This window comes from Dendrobates tinctorius, unplaced genomic scaffold (assembly GCF_039654945.1).
Source record: "Dendrobates tinctorius isolate UK_male_01 unplaced genomic scaffold, ASM3965494v1 ptg000102l, whole genome shotgun sequence".
Taxonomy (NCBI): Eukaryota; Metazoa; Chordata; class Amphibia; order Anura; family Dendrobatidae; genus Dendrobates; species Dendrobates tinctorius.
In genome coordinates this window covers 5,282,707-5,309,503 of record NW_027361770.1, presented here as the reverse complement: position 1 = coordinate 5,309,503, position 26,797 = coordinate 5,282,707, and the positions used below count along the sequence as shown (strand labels likewise).

At 43.6% G+C, this 26,797-nt stretch overlaps 1 protein-coding gene across 8 annotated transcripts in view; it reads right to left on the bottom strand.

Annotated features, from left to right (window-relative positions):
- Positions 1 to 26,797, bottom strand: part of SLC12A7 (solute carrier family 12 member 7) — a 745,935-nt gene that overhangs the window by 332,732 nt on the left and 386,406 nt on the right. For all 8 annotated transcript variants that reach the window (XM_073587687.1, XM_073587689.1, XM_073587686.1 and 5 more), the window contains one exon: positions 1,137 to 1,194. In XM_073587687.1, the coding sequence (XP_073443788.1) occupies positions 1,137 to 1,194 (58 nt within the window). The remainder of the gene's footprint in view (positions 1 to 1,136; positions 1,195 to 26,797) is intronic.

Below are 26,797 nucleotides of genomic sequence, written 5' to 3'. Positions count from 1 at the left end.
CCCTAACCCTAACCCTGACCCTAACCCTTAACCAAACCATACTTAACCCTAACCCTAACCCTAACCAAACCATACTTAACCCTAACCCTGACCCTAACCCTGACCCTAACCCTGACCCTAACCCTTAACCAAACCATACTTAACCCTAACCCTGACCCTTAACCAAACCATACTTAACCTTAACCCTAACCCTAACCCTGACCCTAACCCTGACCCTTAACCAAACCATACTTAACCCTAACCTTGACCCTAACCCTAACCCTTAACCAAACCATACTTAACCCTAACCCTGACCCTAACCCTAACCCTGACCCTAACCCTAACCCTAAACCCCCTTAACTAACCCTAACTTTACCCAAACCCCTAAATTCCATTGTCTAAACTAATGGTAAAAAAAAAAAACGCATGTGCAAAAAAACGCATACATAAGCATGCCAATGCGCACATATGCTCACCATAGACTTATAATGGGTGTCTTGCTGTAAAAAAACGCATTGCGCGCGCATGCGTTTTTTTGAGGCAAATCGGACGCACAAAAAATGCAACAAGTTGCATTTTGTGCGCCCGAGCGCATACCGCAAAAAAACGCATGCGCGGTAAAACGCGTACAAACGCATGTGTATGCGCACATAAGCGCATCCCATGCAAAGTATAGGAAAAAAAAACGCATGCGCTATTTAGCGCTAAATTACCGCGAAAAAAAACGCAAATGTGAAACCAGCCTTAATTATACTATTTGTAGTGAGGGTCAATTGGTGCCACTTTTTCTGGTGTCTGCCCCTAATTTGAGCTGCTTTGGCAAATTTTTGGCCAAAAAGTTTCGCTTATCTCTACCTGTGAGTATTAATAAGTGGAACACAAACCTATATGTATTGCATTTTTCCATTGCATATGCTGCATGTGATGTAACAGATCTAACCACAAAAACTGGGACGAATAATACCCAGAAAATGAGAAGTGAACAAAATTCATAATTAAAAATATATACTGATGGACGGGAGCCTTCATAATTCTGTCTCAGAGGAAGAACAAGAATAGTGTTTCTTCTCTAGCCTTACACTGGCAATTGTTTGCATATAATTTCTAGCGTTACACTGGCAATTGTTTGCATATAATTTTTTTCAATAATTACTTACTTGTCTCGTAAAAGTGTACCCTCAATGCAAGCACCAAACAGAACCACACAGGAAAGATCTTTTAATCATTTAAGGAAAAAAGCAGAATATGAGATATAAAAAAACATGTTATGGCAGTTCATGTAGGACCATGCAATTCAACTTGACCATCAGCTTGGTTATGTGTTGTGTTTTTTTGTGTGGAGGAGCTTCATAGATGGGCATGTGATCAAATCTGTCCTTCAGTAGCCATTCTGAGGACAGGTCAGCTTTGCAGTTTGTGACAAAGGCTGTACAAATTATTATACATATACGCAGACCCTTGGAATGGGAATATTCTAGTTCTGACTCCCGGCAGCAAAACCATAAAAAGGACACATATGAAACAAGTAGTAAAGAAACACATGAAACATACAAGAAGAAAAATAAAAGTGGGACCATCAGGTGTGTTTTGCAGAGGCAATGTTAGTGCACGGTTCTATATAGTACTGATCCCTTTTTCACAACTGTTCTAACCAGAATATGGCAAGAACCACGTAACTGAAGGGAATTTGTAGTCCATTAAAACTTTAATATAAAAATCAGTTAATAGAACCTTAAAGGTTTTCTCAAGTGCAGTCATGAAAACCATTAATCGCTACAATGAAACTTCCTCTCATGAGGATTGCCCCATGAAAAGAAGAAAAAGAATGACCAGCCTCAGGAAACGCAAGTAGACAGCACCTCAAATAACATCTCTCATAAATAATGAAAAAACAATAGCAGACATTTCAAAATCAACTGACCAGAAAAGACTACAAGAAGCAGGCCTTTATGATTGACGTTCATGAACAGGCGTGTCCAAACTTTTGACTGGTGTGGTTATATGTATATATACACCTCTATGCCTGGACGGCCTGGCACCAATTTTTCAAGGGCTGCTAAACTATATATATATTTGTTCTCCCGTTGAAGATTTCCTAATAAAGCTTTGTACATTTTACCCGGTGAGTGCCATTCAATTCTTGCGATTTGCAATATATAACTATACACACACACACACACATATATATTGTGGTGTAGTGACCACTGTGTCCGCTAGGGGGCGCCGTGTGGATGTCCCAGGACGAGAGTATAAGCATTTCCAGTGTCCTGTTAGGTGTAGGATATTGAATGACCGTTATGTATCCCAAGGTGGGTGGCCTTGAGATGGAGACATATGTGTATGTGGATCAGCAGTGATACTGCTGAGGTGCTGTTTCAATGTGTCAGGGATCAGTTACCTACAAATCCACCCAGGTGTCTGGTTAAGAAAGCTATTGTAAAATGTATATGAGTGGTTCAAGGACCAGTGATGAGGTCATAGCCATGTGACCCGGTGGGCGTGGCTACGGACCATATAAGGTGGCCAGGGTAGGTCACATGGAGTGAATGCAGGGACCTGGATGGTCCGTTTTGGAAGGCCCCGTCTGGGAGAGATGGGGGCTGTCTTACTGACAGCAAGGAACGCTGTGTTCCTCAGACCTGAATCCGATTGAGCACATCTGGGACATCATGTCTCACTCCATCCACCGTCACGTTGCACCACAGACTGTCCAGGAGTTGGAGGATGCTTTATTCCAGGTCTGGGAGGAGATCCCTCAGGAGATCATCCACCGCCTCATCAGGAGCATGCCCAGGTGTTGTACAGTAGGGAAGTCATACAGGCACATGGAGGCCACACACAAACTGAGCTTCATTTTGACTTGTTTTAAAGACATTACATTCCACTTGCGTGTGACTCCAAATCCAGGCCTCCATTGGTTAATAAATTTGAATTCCATTGATGATTTTTGTGTGATTTTGTTGTCAGCACATTCAACTTTGTACAGAACAAAGAATTCAATGAGAATACTTCATTCATTCAGATCTAGGATGTGTTATTTGAGTGTTCCCTTTATTTTTTTGAGCAGTGTATATATAGTTGAGCATCATGTGAAAAATGGCTGCCAGACCTTCCAAGCATAGACCAATACTCAATACAGAAAACACCACAAACAAAGCACAGTGATACAGTCCAAGACAATAATAGTTATATTGCAAGATTTATTATATTACACAAGATCAAGACACAGAAAAGTGACAGGCAAAAAACTGCATAAGACAAGGCGGTAAAGGCAGCATAAAGATCACAGTAGGTAACAGGAAGGCACATACATGCAAAAAGTTCTGAGTAAAAGCCCATGTAAGGTGAATGGTAGTACAAAATAAAGTGCAGTCACTGAATCAATGCATTAACTACCTTCTCCACATAGAGCGGTCGTAAAAAGTTAAATGTGCATGTAAATACAACTAAAGGAGGGGATATAAAACATACCGGGTCTGCACGCTGTCTCCTGTCCACCCCGACACGCGTTTCGGTGGTTCTCCTTCCTCAGGGGGTGTGCCATACACAGTGCTCATAGTTATTTACTGTATAGCTGCCGCTGCCGGAAGTGAAGGTAATAGGTGCGACGCACCTCCCACCGCCACACAGCCACAGACCGCTGACGTTGATACACACAGGGCCCCATGTGATCAGACGTCAGATGGTGGGTGGGAGCGGAGGAGGCAGGGCAGCACCGCTACCAATACACACAGTAGCAGACATCTTGAGTGTGGGCAGATAAAAGGGCATTAGAAAAAAAGAATAATGTGACAAATAGACATTCTAGCAGCGCAATGCATATCAAATGTAAATAATAGGTACTCCATTAAGGATATGTAAACCAGACGTCACAGAGGTGTATATAACACCAGACATTATCGAATGGACAGCTACAGTTAGGTCCATATATATTTGGACAGAGATAACATTTTTCTAATTTTGGTTCTAGACATTACCACAATGAATTTTCAACAAAACTATCAGGATCCTGACAGCGCCGGCATGCAGCCTCCGCTGAGCAGGGACTCACCAGTGCTGTAGGGGTCCCGGAGACAGTAACAGCTGGAGAGTACAGACGCACAGGACCTGCGGACACTGAAGCTCGCAAGCTGGCACAGGACCTATGGTCAGGTGACTGCAAGGGGGCGGGGCTTAGCGTCCTGCTTTCAGATATGACAGAACACCATACAACAACTCAGAGTCAGGCAAAACGGAGGTCACAACAGTACGGGCAAACGAGGCACAGGAGGGACAAACAGACGGGTAGTCAGACAAAGCCAAAGGTCATACACAAGAGGGAGACGTGGTACCAAGGGGACGAGCAGAGAGAAGTCGGGTCACAAGCAGAGTCATACACGAGAGGTAGCGCAGTACAAGAGGGACAGGCAGAACTCGTAACAGGGACAGAACCGGATCAAAACCACACAAGCAAGATATCAGGCACAAGGTACACGTACGCACAAGGTCAACTAACTCAGCCGAGGGCAGGAGTATAACTGACACCGGATCTAGGTCCAGTGAGCATTAAATAGCCTCCTTCTGCCAGAGAGAGGCAGCATAATTAACCCATAGTCTAACCAGGATGGGCCAAAGCGAAATCCCGTCCTGGATCATGACAAAAACAATTCAGATGCAGTTGAAGTTCAGACTTTTGTGGTGGATGATCGCAGAATAATCTCCATGGTGAAGAGAAACCCCTTCACAACAGCCAACCAAGTGAACAACACTCTCCAGGAGGCAGGCGTATCAATATCCAAATCTACCATAAAGAGAAGACTGCATGAAAGTAAATACAGAGGGTTCACTGCACGGTGCAAGCCACTCATAAGCAACAAGAATCAAAAGGCTAGACTGGACTTTGCTAAAAAACATCTAAAAAAGCCAGCACAGATCTGAAAGAACATTCTTTGGACAGATGAAACGAAGATCAACCTGTACCAAAATGATGGAAAGAGAAAAGTATGGCGAAGGCGTGGTACAGCTTATGATCCAAAGCATACCACATCATCTGTAAAACACGGCGGAGGCAGTGTGATGGCTTGGGCATGCATGGCTGCCAGTGGCACTGGGTCACTAGTGTTTATTGATGATGTGACACAGGACAGAAGCAGCCGAATGAATTCTGAGGTATTCAGAGCCATACTGTGTGCTCAGATCCAGCCAAATGCAGCCAAACTGATTGATCGTCGTTTCATACTACAGATGGACAATGACCCAAAACATAAAGCCAAAGCAACCCAGGAGTTTATTAAAGCAAAGAAGTGGAATATTCTTGAATGACCACGTCAGTCACCGGATCTCAAACCAATTGAGCATGCATTTCACTTGTTAAAGACTAAACTTCAGACAGAAAGGCCCACAAACAGCAACTGAAAACCACCGCAGTGAAGGCCTGGCAGAGCATCAAAAAGGAGGAAAAACAGCGTCTGGTGATGTCCATGAGTCCAAGACTTCAGGCAGTCATTGCCAACAAAGGGTTTTCAACCAAGTACTAGAAATAAACATTTTATTTACAATTATTTAATCTGTCCAATTACTTTTGGTCCCTTTAAAAACAGGGTGGCAAATGTTAAGGAGCTGAAACTCCTAAACCCTTCATCCAATTTTAATGTGGATACCCTCAAATGAAAGCTGAAAGTCTGAACTTCAACTGCATCTGAATTGTTTTGTTTAAAATTCATTGTGGTAGTGTCAAGAACCAAAATTAGAAAAATGTTGTCTCTGTCCAAATATATATGGACCTAACTATATATGTAACATGTGTAAATAATCATACAAGGCACAGCATAATAATTCATAAGGGGGACCCTATCAGGCCATATCATGGAACATATACATATATATATATATATATATATATATATATATATACACATACATACATACATACATACACACACACATATACTATATATATTGTGGTGTAGTGAACACTGTGTCCACTAGGGGGCGCTGTGTGGGTGTCCCAGGACAGGCGTATAAGCATTTCCAGTGTCCTGATAGGAGTAGGATGCTGAGTGATCGTAATGTATCTCAAGGTGAGTGGCCTTGAGATGAAGGCTTGCTTATGTGCATATCAGCAGAGCTGATCTTTCGTTCCGATGTGTCAGGGAGAAGTCTTCAGGTAGCTGGAGAGACAGGCGTGACCAGCTACCTACAAATCCACTCAGGGATGTGTCTAGAACGCCATACTAAAGAATGTATGAATGCTTGTAGGACCTGTGATGAGGTCATAGCCATGTGACCCAGTGGGCGTGGCTACAGACCATATAAGGTGGCCAGAGTAGGTCACATGAGTGAGTGCTTGAACCCGGTTGGTTCGTTGTGGAAGGTCCCGCTGGGAGATGGGGCTTCCTGCCTGACAGCACATGAATGCTGTGAGTAATGGCTGCAAGCGTCTGACAGTTCCCAGGGGAGAGGGAATGAACGTCTGCAGTGAGCTGAAGCAGCCATGAGGTAAACCCTGACGGGGTGAGATATCTGTGAGGCTGAAGAGCCTATGTGCTGAACATTGCACAACCTGTGCGACCACAGGATAAACAGAGTGAAGCTCTGTTGTTATGATGAGTCACCGAAGGAGGAAAAAAACAAAATACTAGCTAAGTCCAGAAAAAACCAGAGAGGTTGGCAGCTATCGGATTGCAGACCCCTGAACTTATCCACAACAACTAGCAGTAGCCGTGGGGGGTTCCTACGGTGCCCTAGACCCCTCGATCACAGCCGGAGAACTACATAGCCTAAAGACAGAAAGGGGAAAAACTAAACTGCCCCAGAGCAGACCCCAAAGCAATAGGCAGCCCCCAACATATAATGACGGTGTAGCAAGATGAAAACACTAACACAGATAGAAAGATAGGTTGAGCAAATGATGGGGCCCAAGCTAACTAAATAGGACAGGATAGGAAAGCTGCTGTCTGACATCCGCAAAAACCCTATCCAAAATGTGCCAACCGACTGATAGGAAAAACTGGCCCTGAAGTCGCTAGGCTTCAAAAGACTATATCAGCACTCAGGTATATTCTGAAGACAGAGCAAAAGATCAACAGATCAGAGACAAAAATGGAATTCAGCTCACCCCCGGCCGGGGATGGCAGAACTCCCAAAAAACAAGGCAAAACAAAAACAAAACTGAAGAGTACAAAGCAGAGCAGAAAAACTTAGCTTTGAGACGCAGGAATCAGACTGGTCTCAAAGAATCCAGCATGATCACCAGCAAGGCAGAAGGGCGTCGGCTGCCTTATATCCAGTCCTCAATTCCAGCCACCCAGTCATCATCTAGCTGCCCAGGTGTTTGGTAATCAGCCTCACTACCTTCCTTCACCAGAGGAGGGAGTTCATCAGACCTCAATGGTGAAGGGAAAAATGAACTCACAACACTCTGTCATGGATGCTATGCTGTTTATATGAACTTTATGTTGCTGCTGTGGGTTTATGATGCCTGAATAAACCGCATGGACTGTTATTGTTTTATGGAAAACCCGTGCCGGACGTGATTATTTGGCTGCCAAGCGAGTGTCCCCAACCTTGAATGACAGCGCTACCTTACAATATATATATACCCCTGTCCCAATAGACACACAATGATTCAATCATAATTATAAGGAGATCAAAACATACATATATACGTACATATATTTTACCGAAGAACATTTTTTTTAAATATTATATTTTATATATGACACAATATCAATATATCATGACAATTTTTATATATACATATTGTCATGATCCAGGACGGGATTTCGCTTTGACCCGTCCTGGTTAGACTATGGGTTAATTGTGCTGCCTCTCTCTGGCAGAAGGAGGCTATTTAGTGCTCACTGGACCTGGATCCGGTGTCAGTTATACTCCTGCCCTCGGCTGAGTTAAGTGACCTCTTGTATATGTGTGCCTTGTGCCTGATAACTTGTTGCATGCTTGGTTGTGATCTGGTTCTGTCCCTGTTACAAGTTCTGCCTGACCCTCTTGTACTGCGCTACCTCTCATGTATGACTCTATGCTTGTGACTCGACTTCTCTCTGCTTGTCCCCTTGGTACCATGTCGCCCTCTTGTGTATGATCTTTGGCTTTGTCTGACTACCCGTCTGTTTATCCCTCCTGTACCTCGCTTGCCCGTACTGTTGTGACCTCCGTTTTGCCTGACTCTGAGTTGTTGTATGGTTTCCTGTCATATCTGAAAGCAAGACTAAGCCCCGCCCCCTTGAAGTCACATGACCATAGGTCCTGTGCCAGCTTGCTCATTTTCAGCGTCCGCAGGTCCTGTGCCTCTTTACTTTCCAGCGATGACTGGACCCTGACACTATTAGCTTGAAGCACGCCTGGTCACCACTGCTGCCCTGCTCCCCAGGTAACTTTTAGCACTGCTTCTGTACTCAGGACACGCGCACTGGCTCTATGAGCAAGTGTAGTGCGGTGTCTCTGACACATATATGTACAAAAATGTCAGAACTAAATTATATTTAGTAAAATGACCTGTACAAAGACAGCATTCTTATCATTCATATATCAACATGAGTATGTCCACAAAGGGGATACATAGCTCAACGTGGACAAATCTGAACTCATCATCTTTCCTCCATCTCAGATCTTCCTTACCGACCTAGCTATAACAATTAATGACATCACACTTTCCCAGTACCGGAAGTCCGCTGCCTCGGAGTAACCTTTGACTCTGCCCTGTCCTTCAAGCCGCACATCCAAGCTCTTTCTACCTACTGTCGCCTCCAGCTCAAAAATACTTCCAGAATCCATCCTTTCCTCCACCCTCAATCTACAAAAAAAAAAAGAAAAAGAAAATACAGCACCTAGTGGAATACAGATCCACAATCTCTCATAACATAAATAGCAAATCAGCAAAAAGAGAAAAAATATAAAACATAACTTTTAATATTATATAAAAGCTACACAGCGATGAAGTGCAATTAAAATAAACCACTAAATCGGTTGCCACAGACTATACGATGGAGTGTCTGTTTATATTAGCACCCCAGATCACCCAAAGTACATACATGTGGCTAATTCCATGTCCAAAAGTAACATAACCTGGACAGACCGATACAAGACAATGAGAATAACAACCACAGTCTTATCATGAATGGTTATTTGACCAGAGACATGTGTAGTCCATATCATATTTAGCTAAAACAAATAATAACTCATTCATTTATAGAAAGGGGGCATCAAAAGCCAGAACAGTGGTCCATAAATGTGCTCAATAAAGGAAGGATCTCACCCATATGTCTGGAAGATGCCAAAAATCAGATGTCCATCGGAGTTGAGACGAGTCAGGAAACAGGGAATTACCCTAATCAAACCCTGTAGGGGCTAACAAACCTGACACCCATAGCTCCTGCCCTAACAAGGGCAGTCCACATCTGACCCTCACAAAAATAGCCCTGCAATGTCCCTATGCATCCCGACGCGTTTCGTCATTTACTGACTCTTCAGGGGATCTAACTGCAAGTGCTGGACTTAACACATAGTAACTAGGCTCCCTCCTAGGTGACAATGGAGTGAGACAGCTTGTAACAATGGGCTAAATATAGCCTGTTAATCAGGATAGAACACACCCACCTGAAAATCACTCAAACATCCACCACAGGAAATCACTGAACCTTAAAACGCCACCTGTGATAACTGACATTAAGCGCCATGAATGCTACATCTGCTCCACTCATGGCGTGTATACCATCACAGACACCGCGGTCCCAACTGCCATACTTCCGGTTTGCACGCTATACCCGAAACCAAAATGGCCGCGGGGACTTCCGGTCATACGCAATTACATGAGCACCTACTCCACTCATGGTGTATGCACTATCATGGACGCCGCGGTCCCAGCTGCCATACTTCCGGTTTGCACGTTATACCCAAAACCAAGATGGCCGCGGGGACTTCCGATCATGCGCAGTTCCATGAACGCCATACTCAGCCGCCATCCTTCCGGTCTGCTCATTATGCCCGGAGCTAAGATGGCCGCTGGAATTCCGGTCATGCGCAATAGGACGGACTTGAGACCGCTTTACAAATATCAAAGACAATAACACTCCAGGCGTCAATAAACACCCACGTCTGCCTACACAACGCGGCCAAACCCAATCCGTTCCCACCATTATGCATATGTATCCATCATAATTACATACGGTAACGAATATGAATATTATCGTAACTCCATATTCATCCGTTGTGCGCAAACCTGCTAAACCAATGACAGTACGGCAGAATAAAAGGTGAAGAATAGAGCAAATTGAAGTGGGATAATTAAACCCTCGAACATGGAATATTTCAGTAGCCAAGCAAAAGAATTGAAAGGGTATTTCACAGTATATACAAAGAAGATAAGATCACACAATTCACACATATATATACATCCTAGATAGAGCAGCTATAATTAAGTTGATCATTAAGCCCCCTAGGGGTCATGGTATCTAAGCAAAAAATCCATTTGATGTTTTGAAACGAGCATATAAAAATGCGAAGAGTAGAAATAGACTAGAACTCCTTAAATCTAGGCCATTGACCGAGAATAAAGGTGAAATGAGATTAATTACTACTTTTGACAACGGGTCAGAGGAAGTACGGGCCATTCTCGCCAAGCATTGGCCTATTTTGCTGATGGATAAAGATATTGGAAGAGAATTGTCTACACGACCCTTAATTACATATAGAAAAGGCCGTTCATTGAAAGACCGTCTGGTCAACAGTCATTTTTCCAGACCCACTAACACTACCTGGCTGTCTACGAATGTTAAAGGCTGTTATAGATGTGGTCATTGTGTTGTTTGTCCTCACATTGTTTCTGGCAGTGACTTTGTCAGTAACGTCACAGGACAGCAATTTGAAATCAGAGAGTTTATTAACTGTAGCAGCAAAGGAGTTATATATAAAGCCACCTGTTTGTGTGGTAAGGAATATGTGGGTAAAACTATCAGGGAGTTCAAACGTAGGGTGCGGGAACATATTGGGGACATTAACCATAAAAGAGATACCCCCATTTCGCGTCATATTCATCAGTGCCAGGGTGGAAACATTAACTCTATTCAGTTTTTGGGTATTGAAAGAGTTAAAAAACCACTTAGAGGCGGTAATTGGGATCGTATTATTTTACAAAAGGAGACAAAATGGATTTTTTGCTTAGATACCATGACCCCTAGGGGGCTTAATGATCAACTTAATTATAGCTGCTATATCTAGGATGTATATATATGTGTGAATTGTGTGATCTTATCTTCTTTGTATATACTGTGAAATACCCTTTCAATTCCTTTGCTTGGCTACTGAAATATTCCATGTTCGAGGGTTTAATTATCCCACTTCAATTTGCTCTATTCTTCACCTTTTATTCTGCCGTACTGTCATTGGTTTAGCGGGTTTGCGCACAACGGATGAATATGGAGTTACGATAATATTCATATTCGTTACCGTATGCAATTATAATGGATACATATGCATAATGGTGGGAACGGATTGGGTTTGGCCGCATTGTGTAGGCAGACGTGGGTGTTTATTGACGCCTGGAGTGTTATTGTCTTTGATATTTGTAAAGCGGTCTCAAGTCCGTCCTATTGCGCATGACCGGAATTCCAGCGGCCATCTTAGCTCCGGGCATAATGAGCGGACCGGAAGGATGGCGGCTGAGTATGGCGTTCATGGAACTGCGCATGATCGAAAGTCCCTGCGGCCATCTTGGTTATGGGTATAACGTGCAAACCGGAAGTATGGCAGCTGGGACCGCGGCGTCCATGATAGTGCGTACACCATGAGTGGAGTAGGTGCTCATGTAATTGCGTATGACCGGAAGTCCCCGCGGCCATTTTGGTTTCGGGTATAGCGTGCAAACCGGAAGTATGGCAGTTGGGACCGCGGCGTCTGTGATGGTATACACGCCATGAGTGGAGCAGATGTAGCATTCATGGCGCTTAATGTCATTTATCACAGGTGGCGTTTTAAGGTTCAGTGATTTCCTGTGGTGGATGTTTGAGTGATTTTCAGGTGGGTGTGTTCTATCCTGATTAACAGGCTATATTTAGCCCATTGTTACAAGCTGTCTCACTCCATTGTCACCTAGGAGGGAGCCTAGTTACTATGTGTTAAGTCCAGCACTTGCAGTTAGATCCCCTGAAGAGTCAGTAAATGACGAAACGCGTCGGGATGCATAGGGACATTGCAGGGCTATTTTTGTGAGGGTCAGATGTGGACTGCCCTTGTTAGGGCGGGAGCTATGGGTGTCAGGTTTGTTAGCCCCTACAGGGTTTGATTAGGGTAATTCCCTGTTTCCTGACTCGTCTCAACTCCGATGGACATCTGATTTTTGGCATCTTCCAGACATATGGGTGAGATCCTTCCTTTATTGAGCACATTTATGGACCACTGTTCTGGCTTTTGATGCCCCCTTTCTATACATGAATGAGTTATTATTTGTTTTAGTTAAATATGATAGGGACTACACATGTCTCTGGTCAAATAACCATTCATGATAAGACTGTGGTTGTTATTCACATTGTCTTGTATCGGTCTGTCCAGGTCATGTTACTTTTGGACATGGAATTAGCCACATGTATGTACTTTGGGTGATCTGGGGTGCTAATATAAACAGACACTCCATTGTATAGTCTGTGGCAACCGATTTAGTGGTTTATTTTAATTGCACTTCATCGCTGTGTAGCTTTTATATAATATTAAAAGTTATGTTTTATATTTTCTCTTTTTGCTGATTTGCTCCACCCTCAATCTACTAAAATGCTTGTGCATGCCCTCATCATCTCCCGCCTCGACTACTGCAACATCCTTTTCTGTGGTCTCCCTGCTAACACCCTCGCACCTCTCCAGTCCATCCTTAACTCTGCTGCCCGACTAATTCATCTCTCTCCTCGCTACTCCTCTGCTTCTCCCCTCTGCAAATCTCTTCACTGGCTCCCATTCCCTCAGCGTATCCAGTTCACATTACTAATACAGACCTACAAGGCCATCTATAACCTGACTCCCCCATATGTCTCTGAACTAATCTCCCGATACCTTCCCTCACGTAATCTCCGGTCCTCCCAAGACCTCATTCTCTCCTCCACACTTATTTGCTCCTCACCCAACCGCCTCCAAGACTTCTCCCGAACTGCCCCTATTCTCTGGAATTCTTTGCCCCAACAAATCCGACTATGAACCACATTTGGATCCTTCAGATGGAACCTGAAAACCAACCTCTTCAAGAAAGCCTACAGCCTGCAATGACCCCGCTACCTCCTTCTCTCTCACCACTACAGGTGATATCACCTCAACAAACACCGGAACTGCTGCAACCCACCAACCTACTGTCTCCTTCCCCACCATCCTGTAGTATGTAAGCCCGAAAGGGTAGGGTCCTCTTCCCTCTGTATCAGTCTGTCATTGATAGTTTGTTTACTGTAAGTGATATCTGTAATTTGTATGTAACCCCTTTTCATGTACAGCACCATGGAATCAATGGTGCTATATAAACAAATAATAATAGATGAATCCAATATCCATGGAAAAGACCAAGAAGGACAGTAGAAAATGTCCGTCTGAAGAACACCTTTCGTGTCCCTCCTTACACTGACATCCAGAAAATCAAGAGAATTGATTAAATATACAAGGGATTTGAAAGACTAACAGTCTAAAAGGGTATACCTTTGGAAGAATAAGAATAATGGAAATTTGCATAAAAGTGTTTCTAATATCTTGACTTCATCATTAAATGGACATTCATATCTATCCTCGGTATCTGGAACTACTACTGGATCTGTGGAGGGCACGAGGTTGCGTAACCACTCCTATCATCCCTATAAGGGTGTGTGCACACGCTGCGGATTCTGCTGCGGTTCCGCAGCGGTTTTGGCCACTGCGGGTCAGCAGCAGTTTTTGCTGCGGTGTACAGTACCATTATTCCCTATGGGAATAAAAAAACGCAGTGCAGACGGTGCGTATTTTTCCGCGCGGTTTTTCTGCGGTTTTGAAACCACAGAAAGAATTGACATGTCAATTCTTTCTGCGGATTCCGCTGTGGTTTGCCATCTCCTCCATTGAGGAGATGAAAAACCGCAGAGCAATCCGCAGGTAAAACCGCAGGTATTTTGACCTGCAGATTTACCTGCGGATTTTACAAAATCCGCGTGGCCAAATCCGCACTGCAATTCGCAGCGTGTGCACGTAGCCTAAGAGAAATATGACATCCTCCACATTGAATAGGGATAATAAGGTGATTAACCCTCAGTAATTACATCCGTTCTTCAGATGGACATCTTCAGAAAAGAGACAGTGACGAATACGCTCCTTTATGCCTCCTCTGGCCATCCACGCCACATGATCAGATCTGTACCTGTGGGACAATTTCTTCGACTACTTCAAATCTGTTCCTCGAATAGTGACTTTGAACACAGGGCTGAGGAACTCATACGTTTCCACTCACGTGGGTACAGCCGCAGGATGATAAAGACAGTGTATCACCGAGCAAAACACACCTCCCGACATGATTTGTTGTACAATACTACACCTAGGAGAAAATCTGAGGATCATCAGCTGGTTAGATTCGTTACCACGTACAGCTCCCAGTCCGATAGGGTCCGTTCAGCACTACAAGGCGCATGGCCGATCCTTAGGGTTGATCCTATTATTAGTAAATTTATTTCTGCCAAACCTTCCATGTTGTTTAGACGTGCAAAAAATTTGAGGGACCATCTAGTCTCCAGTCATTACATTGGACAAAGAACATCCACATATTTGGATAACTTTAGAATGAGGGGTGGCTGTGTTCCTTGTGGCAGATGTGTCGCCTGTCCCAATATAGATCGCTGTGATACCTTTTCCAATTCAGATGGCACTAGGCTTAAGATAAAGCAACACATCACATGCAAAACAAGGTATGTGGTGTATTATGACACTTGCCCGTGCAGCTTTATCTATGTTGGATTAACAACACGCCAGCTTAAGGTTCGCACCAGGGAACACGTTCTGGGGATTCAGGCGACACTCTGCCATGATGGCATTGCCACCCTGAAAAAAATACCATGACACTTCAAAAGTGCCCATAACTGTGACAGTACCTTATACGTGTACATGATATTGATGCCCTCAAGATTAACATCAGGGGAGGCGGATTATCCAAATACTTGGGCAGACTGGAGACTGAATGGATTTGGCTACTAAAGACGGTTCATCCTTTCGGCCTCAATGAGTGTCTTTCTTTTGCTCCTTTGCTTTTATATCCTGCATTGTTGTGCATCAATTATTGCAGCTCTTTTCTGCATATTTCTTTTATTTTTATATTTTTAACATTGTCCTTTTTTATTCTTATTTTTAGTGAATTTTTGATGCTTGCCACACTGCCATACATGTGCCTTGAATTGGAGGGGTTTCTACTGTCCTTCTTAGTCTTTTCCATGGATTTTGGATTCATCTTCTATGTTCTGCCTCCCTGAATAGGGCAGATGTGTTTATATTGTGTGTTTTCATTATGTGCTGGCTTAGTTATAGCACCATCTAGTGGTGGCTGAATTTATAGCGGTCTTAAATAGCATTCACAGCCTGTGACTTTAACAGAAGCAATGCACGTGGGATTGAAGCAATGCATTGTCGGAATAAAGCAGTGTATTCTGGGATGAAGAAGATGCCATTTTATTCTTGTATTTCATAAGGACACAAGCGATTATCTGTCCTCCTGTTAACTCTCCAACTTGAGTTCGTTATCCGTGTAAAGCATATCTGGTAAGCTTAATATCTTTCTTGCAATGCAGTGTGTGCAGAGATGTTATTAGCTGTACAGTCATGGCCAAAAATTTTGAGAATGACACAAATATTAATTTTTACAAAGTCTACTGCTTCATTTTTTCTAATGGCAATTTGCATATACTCCAGAATGTTATAAAGAGTGATCAGCTTAACAGCAATTACTTGCAAAGTCAATATTTGCCTAGAAAATGAACTTTATCCCCCAAAACACATTTCAACATCATTGCAGCCCTGCTTTAAAGGGACCGGCTAACATCGTTTCAGTGATTGCTCCATTAACACAGGTGTGGGTGTTGATGAGGACAGGGCTGGAGATCAATCTGTCATGATTAAGTAAGAATGACACCACTGGACACTTTAAAAGGAGGCTGGTGCTTGGCATCATTGTTTCTCTTCTGTTAACCATAGTTATCTCTAAAGAAACACGTGCAGTCATTATTGCACTGCACAAAAATGGCCTAACAGGGAAGAGTATCGCAGCTAGAAAGATTGCACCTCAGTCAACAATCTATCGCATCATCAAGAACTTCAAGGAGAGAGGTTCCCTTGTTGCCAAAAAGGCTCCAGGGCGCCCAAGAAAGACCAGCAAGCGCCAGGACCGTCTCTTAAAAGTGTTTCGGCTGCGGGATCGGGCTACCAGCAGTGCAGAGCTTGCTCAGGAATGGCAGCAGGCAGGTGTGAGTGCATCTGCATGCACTGTGAGGTGGAGACTCTAGGAGCAAGGCCTGGTCTCAAAGAGGGCAGCAAAGAAGCCACTTCTCTCCAGGAAAAACATCATGGACAGACTGATATTCTGCAAGAGGTACAGGGAGTGGACTGCTGAGGACTGGGACTGGGGTAAAGTCATTTTCTCTGATGAATCCCCTTTTCGATTGTTTGGGACATCTGGAAAACGGCTTATTCGGAGAAGACCAGGTGAGCGCTACCACCAGTCTTGTCTCATGCCAACTGTCAAGCATCCTGAAACCATTCACGTGTGGGGTTGCTTCTCAGCCAAGGGAATGGGCTCTCTCCCAGTCTTGCCTAAAAACACAGCCATGAATAAAGAATGGTACCAGAATGTCCTTCAAGAGCAACTTCTCCCAACCGTCCAAGAACAGTTTGGCGATCAACAATGCCTTTTTCAACATGATGGAGCACCTTGCCATAATGCAAAGGTGATAACTAAATGGCTCAGGGAACAAAACAGAGATTTTGGGACCATGGCCTGGAAACTCCCCAGATCTTAATACCATTGAGAACTTGTGGTCAATCATCAAGAGACGGGTGGACAAACAAAAACCTTCAAATTCAGACAAAATAAAAGCATTGATTTTGCAAGAATGGACTGCTATCAGTCAGGATTTGATCCAGAAGTTGATTGAGAGCATGCCAGGGAGAATTGCTGAGGTCCTGAAGAAGAAGGGTCAACACTGCAAATATTGACTTGCTGCATTAACTCATTCCAACGGTCAATATAACCTTTTTCTACTCATAATATGATTGCAATTATATTTCTGTATGTGATAAAAACATCTGACAAACACACATAAAAACCAGAGGCCAGCAGATCATGTGAAAATATAATATTTGTGTCATTCTCAAAACTTTTGGCCATGACTGTATAGCAGTCAGTGCTCAGTAGATTTAATTAGACACCTGTTTTTTCTATGTAAGTTGCATCACACTGATTACTTCCTGTAATTGTGTTAGCTGTGTGATAATCTGCCCAATACTTACCTATGTCATTTGCATTCTTTATAGTTTTACCGCTCACTCGCATTTTCTATACTCTTCACAAATAAACAAGTTAGACTACAGAGAACAGTCTGCTTATTTTGGAAGACAGGTCCGTGGTTTATGCTGTATGCTAGAGTGCACACCGTGTCAACGTGTATGAAGGCAGAACAGTAAAACAGATGCTAGGCGCCTGCGATAGCGAATTCAGGCTGTAAGGGACCGCTATAACCCAGACTGCTCCGCATACGGGTACTACAGCAGCTGCCATACAGCCACAGGGGACAAGAGTAAAACAGATGCTAGAGGTCTGCGATAGTGAATACGACTTAAGGAGCCGCTTGTACCCACACCGCACTGCCTGCGAATGCTGCAGCGGCCACCATACAGTCACAAGTACTGAGAGTGCAACCTGCCAACAAGTGCTACATCTTTCCTACCACGCGGAAGCCCGCCACACATAGACTCATTTTCCTGCCAGTATATTCAGCGGTACACAGCTGAGGTCACAATGTCTCAACACAGCACATCCTCACTCAAAACGAGGTCACAAGCAAGTTCTGGCAGGTCATCAATAGCAGAGCTCGCTGCTGTTGCTCATGCCGAGGCAGCCAAGACAAGACACTCCTTCGCCGAATGAGAGTTGCATCTAAAGCTGAGACAAGCAGATCAAGATGCCGAAACCGCATGTCTGCAAGCAGACAGCGAGTCCGAAACCACACGCCTGCAGGCAGAACTAGAAAGACTTGCTGCAGACAAAGAGACAGCAGCTGCAATAGCTAAGGCTGAGTGATTGGAAGCTATGAAGAATCCTGATTTTGAGAGACACTGCAGCATTCTCGGACCAGATCTAGAGCAGCAAGATCCAACGCAGCGCGTCGCAGAATACGTCCGTCAACATTCCAGCGTAGATGATAACCCTGAAGCATCATATCGATCAGCCCATGCTGAATACCAGAGATACAACCCCGAGCTTCACTACTATAGGCGAGGAGACGTCCAGCACAAAGATGTCGACCACAGCTGCCATTCCACTGAAAAGGTGGTACAGCTTCCATCCCACCTTAAAGAGACACCTTCTTCACCGACAAGGTAACACACAGACTATCTGGAGTCAGAAGTGTCTTACAGGTATGGTGATGCACCACACACTAGACATGACTATTACACACAGTCTCGTACCATCACTGACAGAGCCATCATGGATTTTGCAAAGTTCTTTGCCTGCCAAGAACTGGTTACGACAGGACTTGTAAAGTTCACTAACAAACCCGAGAACTATCGGTCATGGCAAGCCTCGTTCCGGGACGCCATTCATGGTCTGGACCTTTCTTGTAGTGAGGAGTTGGATCTCCTGGTAAAGTGGCTCGGAAGTGAGTCAGTTCAGCATGCGAAAAGACTGAGAGACATTAATGTAAAGCATCCTAGCACAGGTCTACGTAAAGTGTGGGAGAGACTTGATGAATGCTATGGGACAGTAGAAGTCATAGAGAACGCTTTATATAAAAGAATTGATGATTTTCCTATGATAGGACCTAAAGGTTATCTAAAGCTTAGAGAACTGAGTGATTTATTGAATGAGTTACAGGTTGTCCAGGAGGAAGGAGACTTGCCCGGATTGGCATTCTTAGACACCGCAAAGGGTGTCAATCCGATAGTACAGAAACTTCTTTACAACCTACAAGAAAAGTGGATTGGTTCAGAGTATAAACAAAATCATAATGCATCATTCCCTCCTTTCACTGTATTTGTTGATTTTGTCACCAAACAATCTAGGATTAGAAATGACCCTAGTTTTGACTTTACTCTGTCTTGTTCCACTGCCCATGGTGTCATACCCAGTAGGACATCCATGGCAGTCCACAAAACCAACATTGTTTCCACAGGTCCTCCTCACAATTTGAATAAACCTCCTCCAGACGAGAGCAAGCCTGCCTCAGGAGGTCAGTAAACATTGTCCTCTACACAAGAAACCACATCCTCTACTAAAATGTAGAGCCTTCAGGGAAAAGTCTTTAGAGGATCACAAAGGTTTCCTCAAGGAGAACAACATCTGCTTCAAATGTTGTGCCACAACCTCTCACTTCGCCAGGAACTGTGAAGCCAGTGTGAAATGTGCAGAATGCAGCAGCACAGATCACAATACAGCCATGCACCCTGGATCAACTCCACGAGTGTTATCACAAGCAGAGGAGCATGATGAGAAGCAGAAAGACACCAACGAAGACACCCCTGAGGTCAGCTCTAAATGTACGGAGATCTGTAAGGGACTCACAGGAGGAAGGTCCTGTTCAAAAATCTGCCTTGTCCAAGTCTATCCTGCAGGCCGCAAGGACAAAGCCTTCAAGATTTATGCAATCCTGGATGACCAAAGTAACAGGTCTCTAGCCAGGTCCATCTTCTTTGACAACTTCAGCATTGTAGGCCCTGGTTCTCCCTACATCCGGAGGACGTGTTCGGGTACCGTTGAGACGGCAGGGAGAAAAGCTACCAGATACAAGGTGGAGTCAATAGATGGCCAAACCTGCCTATCGCTACCGACTATCCTGGAGTGCAACCAGATTCCTGACAACAGGTCAGAAATACCTTCACGGGAGGTGGTGACACATCACCCCCATCTAAAGCATATAGCCCACTTGATACCTAAAATGGATCCAGGTACACCAATACCTCTACTTCTGGGAAGAGATATACTACAAGCCCACAAGGTTAGAGAATGTATAAACGTCTCCAGAACGCTCCGTACGCACAAAGGCATGATCTTGGATGGGTCATCATAGGAGATGTCTGCCTAGGAGGAGCACACAAGCCGGCCTTAGTCGACAGCATGCTTACCAATACTCTTGAAAATGGATGTCTGTCTCTCTTCCAGCCATGTAAGATTAGCTTCCTGGTAAAAGAGTTGCCACACAATGCTCCTCTACCTTGTCCGTTAGTTGATCCTTACTGTGAAGACCACACATGTGACGGCGACCAAGATCACATAGGGTGCACAGTTTTCCACAGAATAAGAGAAGACAACAAGGTAGCAATGTCCATAGAAGACAGACTGTTTTTGAACATCATGGATCGAGAGATGGTAAGAGATGAGTCAAAGAGTTGGATGGCCCCTCTAACGTTTAAATCCCAGAGGCAACGCTGACCCAACAACAGAGAACCTGTCTATGGTTGATTTGTCTCCCTGAAACGCAAATTTCAGAAGGAACCTGAAATGAGAGGGCACTTCTTTGCCTTCATGGAGAAAATACTTCAGAAAGGCCATGCAGAAATTGCACCTGTACTCCAAGATTCCAAGGAATGTTGGTATCTACTGTAAGGTAGCGCTCATTGAGTGTATTGGGGAACACTCAGCTGCAGATAAACCAGGTCCGGCACAGGCTTTTCCACAAAAACGTCCATACGGTTTATTATACACGGCATAAACCATAGCAGCATGAAGAAAGCGATAACAGTCTTACAGCAGACCAAACGAATATTCACAATGGAGCTCCGCTCCTTAACCCTGTGTTCACACAGGCGGTGCTTTGTCCAGCAATCAGGCTTTACAGTCTCTCGGTTAATTCCCCCTGTCCGGGTGTCTTAGTGGCTTCTCGCTGCGGACGTCCATTCCCTGCTGGGGACTGTTCGATACACACAGGCCATTTACACACAGGCCTCACCCGGCCAGCGGCCTCCGCATGTGCGCTTCAGGAAGGCAGTACACCTTCTAGCACATCAGCCTTCCGGGACCTTCCACATGGACCAATCAGATCCAGGCACTCACTCTCATGTTACCTACCCTGGTCACCTTATATGGTCTGTAGCCACTCCCACCGGATCACATGGCTATGACCTCATCGCAGGTCCTATTTCAGACACCCAGCCATACACACACACATACAGGCTTACTATGGGTGTTTAGACACACGCCCCTGGGTGGGTTTGTAGGTGACTGGTCCCACCTGTCTCACCAAGCCACCTGTAAGCTTTCCCTGATACACTGTAACAAAAACCTCAGCAGTACCTCTGCTTATTAACACACGTTCAAGCTTCCATCCCAGGGCCACCCACCCTGGGATACATAACGGTCATTTACCATCCTGCCGTTCATCCTATATTCATTACAATGGATATGCCTGTGTGCATGACCCATACAGCACCCCCTAGCTGTCACAATGGTCACTGCACCACACTACCCATTTTTGGCATGTATCATCTTATCATCTGGTCAGATAATAGTATTTGACTCAAGCGCCAGATATGAAGGCGTCTTGCTAAACGATGTCTTTTTGTCTTGCCCAGACCTCATTAACAGACTTCTAGGAGTACTTCTTCACTTCCGCAAAGATGCAGTGGCATTTATGGCTGACATACAACAGATGTTTCATTGCTTCCTTGTCAAAAAAGAACATAGAAACTATTTGAGGTTTTTCTGGTACCGTGATAATGACCCCTACAGAGACACAGCGGAGTATCGGATGAAAGTACACATCTTCGGGAACGGCCCTTCCCCTGCTGTCACCATCTATGGTCTTAGATATTCAGCCAGAAAGGGCGAAGCAAAGTACGGGTCGGATGTTAGATCGTTTGTGGAGAAGGATTTCTACATAGACGACTGCTTGAAATCTACACCCACAGATGAATCGGCAGTCAGTCAGTCTCCTAAAGAGGAAACAAGAAATGCTCGTTTTGTCCAATTTGAGGCTACACAAAATTGCTTCCAACAGCCAACAAATGATGGCAGCTTTTCCCTCTCAAGATTACTCAACTGATCTAAAGGACTTGGATTTAGACACAGACTCCCTTCCCATGCAACGGAGCCTTGGTTTGCTCTGGGATTTGAAGAGAGATGCATTTACCTTTCGGATCAACGAAGAAGAAAAACCTTTCACACGTAGAGGCATCCTGTCCACGATAAACAGCCTGTATGATCCTCTAGGATCTGTAACCTCTGTAACTATCCAAGGTAAAATGATGTTGAGAGACTTCACCCAAGAGATGTCTGAATGGGATGATCCGCTTTCCATGGAGAAGAGAGATTTGTGGGTAAGATGGAAGAAATCTTTGGAAGCCTTGTCAGAGCTTTACGTGGCACGACCATACGCTTCAGTGCCATCAACAGAAGTCAATATGCAAAAGCTCTATCTTCTGCGATGCCTCAACCAAAGCGATTGCAGCAGTAGCATATCTGAAAACTACTGACGTCAAGGAACAATGCCATGTAAGGCTTGTTATGAGCCAGGCAGAACTAGCGCCAGTCCAGGAGCACACAATACCCAGACTGGAACTCTGTGCAGCTGTGCTAGCAGTAGAGTTAGCTGAACTTATTTCAACAGAAATTGACCTGGAAATCAAGGACGTTGAGTTCTACTCAGACAGCAAGGTAGTACTTGGGTACATTTGCAACAAAACTCGACGCCTTTATGTTTATGTCAGCAATCGGGTGCTAAGGATCAGGAGATCCACCTGTCCTAAACAGTAGCGCTATGTGAATTTATAGCTGTCTTAAATTATAGCTGTCTTAAATCCTGCGAACCACACAACTAGATCTATTGAATCTAGACACCTCAAGGACAAAACTTGGTTTACATGCTCTGCATTTTTATACCGTTCAACGCCTTACAGCGACGAATCAGACACCTGTGAACTGGTAGATCCAGATGCAGATGAAGAAATCTGCCCTCAGGTATCTGTTCTAAGTACGGTGACTTCAGACAATTACCTCATATCCCACCATTTCAGCAGGATTTCAACCTGGAACTCACTTGTTCGTGCCATTGCTTGTTTAATTCATGTGGCTCAGTCTTACAAGTCAACATCACCCATCAGTCAGAAGTCTTGTAAAGGTTGGCACCACTGCAAGCATGCCTTTACCACTCCAAACCTGGAAAATGAAATGGCATTAGTTAATGCCAAGCGGGGAGTGTTCTGCCCTCTGAGCAGGGCAGATGTGTTTACATTATGTGCTGGTTTCGTTATAGCACCATCTAGTGGTGCCTGAATTTATAGCTGTCTTAAATAGCATTGACAGCCTGTGACTAACAGAACAATGCACTGTGGGATTGAAGCAATGCATTGTAGGAATTAAGTGTATTCTGGGATGAAGATGATGCCATTTTCTTGAATTTCATAAGGACACACGTGTTTATCTGTCCTCCTGTTAACTCTCCAACTTGAGTTTGTTACCCGGGTAAAGCATATCTGGCAAGCTTAGTATCTTTCTTGCAATGCAGTGTGTGCAGAGATGTTATTAGCTGTATAGCAGTTAGTGCTCAGTAGATGTAATTAGACACCTGTGTTTTTTCTATGTAAGTTGCATCACACTGAATACTTCCTGTAATTCTGCTAGCTGTGTGATCATCTGCACAATACTTCCTTATGTCATTTGTTTTCTTTATAGTTTTACCGCTCGCTCGTTCTATACTCTTCACAAATAAACAAGTTAGATTACAGAGAACAGTCTGCTTATTTTGGAAGACAAAGCCTTGGTTTATGCTGTATGCTAGAGTGCACACAGTGTCAACATGTATGAAGGCAGAACATTCTATGAACCCACTTTGTGGACATACTCATGTTGATATATGAGTGATAGGAATGCTGTCTTTGTACAGATTATACTAAATATAATTTAGTTCTGACTTTTTTCTACATATGTATATATAAAAATTGTCATGATATATTGATATTGTGTCATATATAAAATAAATATTTATGAAAAAAAATTTCTTTGGTAGAATATATTGGCATATATATGTATGTTTTGATCTCCTTATAATTATGATTGAATCAATGTGAGTCTATTGGGAGAGGGGTATATATATATATATATATATATATATATATATATATATACATACACACACACACACACACACACATATACATATATTTTGTATGCTCCATGATATGACCTGATAGGGTCCCCCCTTATGAATTATTATGCTGTGCCTTATATGATTATTTACACCTGCTGTTACCTGTTGTTACATATTACTGCTTCTATACGGGTTACCTTGACGAGGTGGAGCAGCTTGGCATACATTTCTTTGCAAAAAAAAGTATTGACTAAATACCCTGTATTTGTTATTACCTTTTATCAGCACTTGCTGACTACTGTCATATGTCTTACTGCAAGGTATTTTTGCACATTTGTCATTCTGTGCTCTTTGTTTGTGCTTCAGTCAGGGTGGTGTGAACATTGTCCAACAGACTTGTTCACATTTGTGCATGTCACATGTGTGTTTTTAATCCAGTTTTTTTCGTGATTATGCATGATTTGAGAGACCCCACCCCTCTTGTGTAACATGCACATAAGGAGCTGTCTTGCACTATGTGCCCATACTAGAAAGCGCCTGTCTTAATCCTGCTCATTTAGACACTGTTCATATGTTCAGGTTTTAAATACATTAGATAGGGACTGCTTCAATACGGGTTACCTTGACGAGGTGGAGCAGCTTGGCATACATTTTTTTGCAAAAAACGTATCGACTAAATACCCTGTATTTGTTATTACCTTTTATCAGCACTTGCTGACTAATGTCATATGTCTTACTGCAAGGTATTTTTGCACATTTGTCATTCTGTGCTCTTTGTTTGTGTTTCAGTCAGGGTGGTGTGAACATTGTCCAACAGACTTGTTCACATTTGTGCATGTCACGTGTGTTTTTAATCCAGTTTTTTTCGTGATTATGCATGATTTGAGAGACCCCACCCCTCTCTTGTGTGACATGCACATAAGGAGCTGTCTTGCACCATGTGCCCATACTAGAAAGCGCCTGTCTTAATCCTGCTCATTTAGACACTATTCATATGTTCAGGTTTTAAATACATTAGATAGGGACTGCTTCAATACGGGTTACCTTGACGAGGTGGAGCAGCTTGGCATACATTTTTTTGCAAAAAAACGTATCGACTAAATACCCTGTATTTGTTATTACCTTTTATCAGCACTTGCTGACTACTGTCATATGTCTTACTGCAAGGTATTTTTGCACATTTGTCATTCTGTGCTCTTTGTTTGTGTTTCAGTCAGGGTGGTGTGAACATTGTCCAACAGACTTGTTCACATTTGTGCATGTCACATGTGTGTTTTTAATCCTGTTGTTACATATAGCTGACCTTTCGATAATGTCTGGTGTTATATACACCTCTGTGATGTCTGGTTTACATATCCTTAATGGATTACCTATTTATTTACCTTTGATATGCATTGCACTGCTAGAATATCTCTACATTTGTTATATTATTCTTTTTTGTAATGCCTTTTTATCTGCCCACACTCAAGATGTCTGCTACTGTGTGTATCAGCGATGGCGGTTTGTGGCTGTGTAGCGGTGGGAAGTGCGGCGCTCCTATTACCTTCATTTCCGTCAGCTATAAATAACTATGAGCCCTGTGTATGGCACGCCATCGGAGGAAGGAGAACCTCTGAAACACATGTCGGGGTGGGCGGGAGACAGTGTCCAGACCCGGTATGTTTTACATCCCCTCCTTTAGTTGTATTTACATGCACATTTAACTCTTTGTATGACTGCTCTATGTGGGGAAGGTAGTTAATGCATTGATTCAGTGACTGCACTTTATTCTGTACTACCATTCACCTTACATGGGCTTTTACTCTGAACTTTTTGCATGTATGTGCCTTCTGGTTACCTACTGTGATCTGTATGCTGCCTTTACCGCCTTGGCTTATGCGTTTTTTTGCCTGTCACTTTTAGCCCTGTTATCTGTGTCTTGAGCTTGTGTGATATAATAAATCTTGCAGTATAACTATTATATTACTGAGCTTCGTTTGTGGTGTTTTCTGCCTTGAGTCACAGTGTGTCCTATATCGTCCTGATGTATAGGCTAGTGATATTCCATATTTAATACTTAGGACATGTCTAACATGTTACTTCACCATGGTATATTACACTAGCCCTTGGGGTTTTTTGCTCAGGTACAATACTCAATACAGTACAAAAAAGATGAAGACAGCACTCCTTAGAAAAAATATAGTGGTTTATTAGCCCCTATGGGCCCCTGCGACGTTTTGCCTCAAGGTGTGAGCCTTTCTCAAGAAATTCAATTCAAAGAAAGCCCAGATGAACGGCACCAAGGCGCTAATCCACCAGCAACAAGTCGAGGATCAATCACAGGCACACAGTGTGTAAAACACTGCTGGGAATAACTGTGCTCAGCATCAGAAAAAACATGCTAAATTTCTAAAGGAAGGAAAAAGATGCGGCACTCACCCAGATTTGCAGTGCAGTGTTTCTTTATTCAACCATTATAAAGGACGGGCAGATAACATGAGGCATACGGGGAAAAAGATGGACGACAGCCGTTTCGCGTACACAGACTTTTCAACAGGTCCTGGACCTGT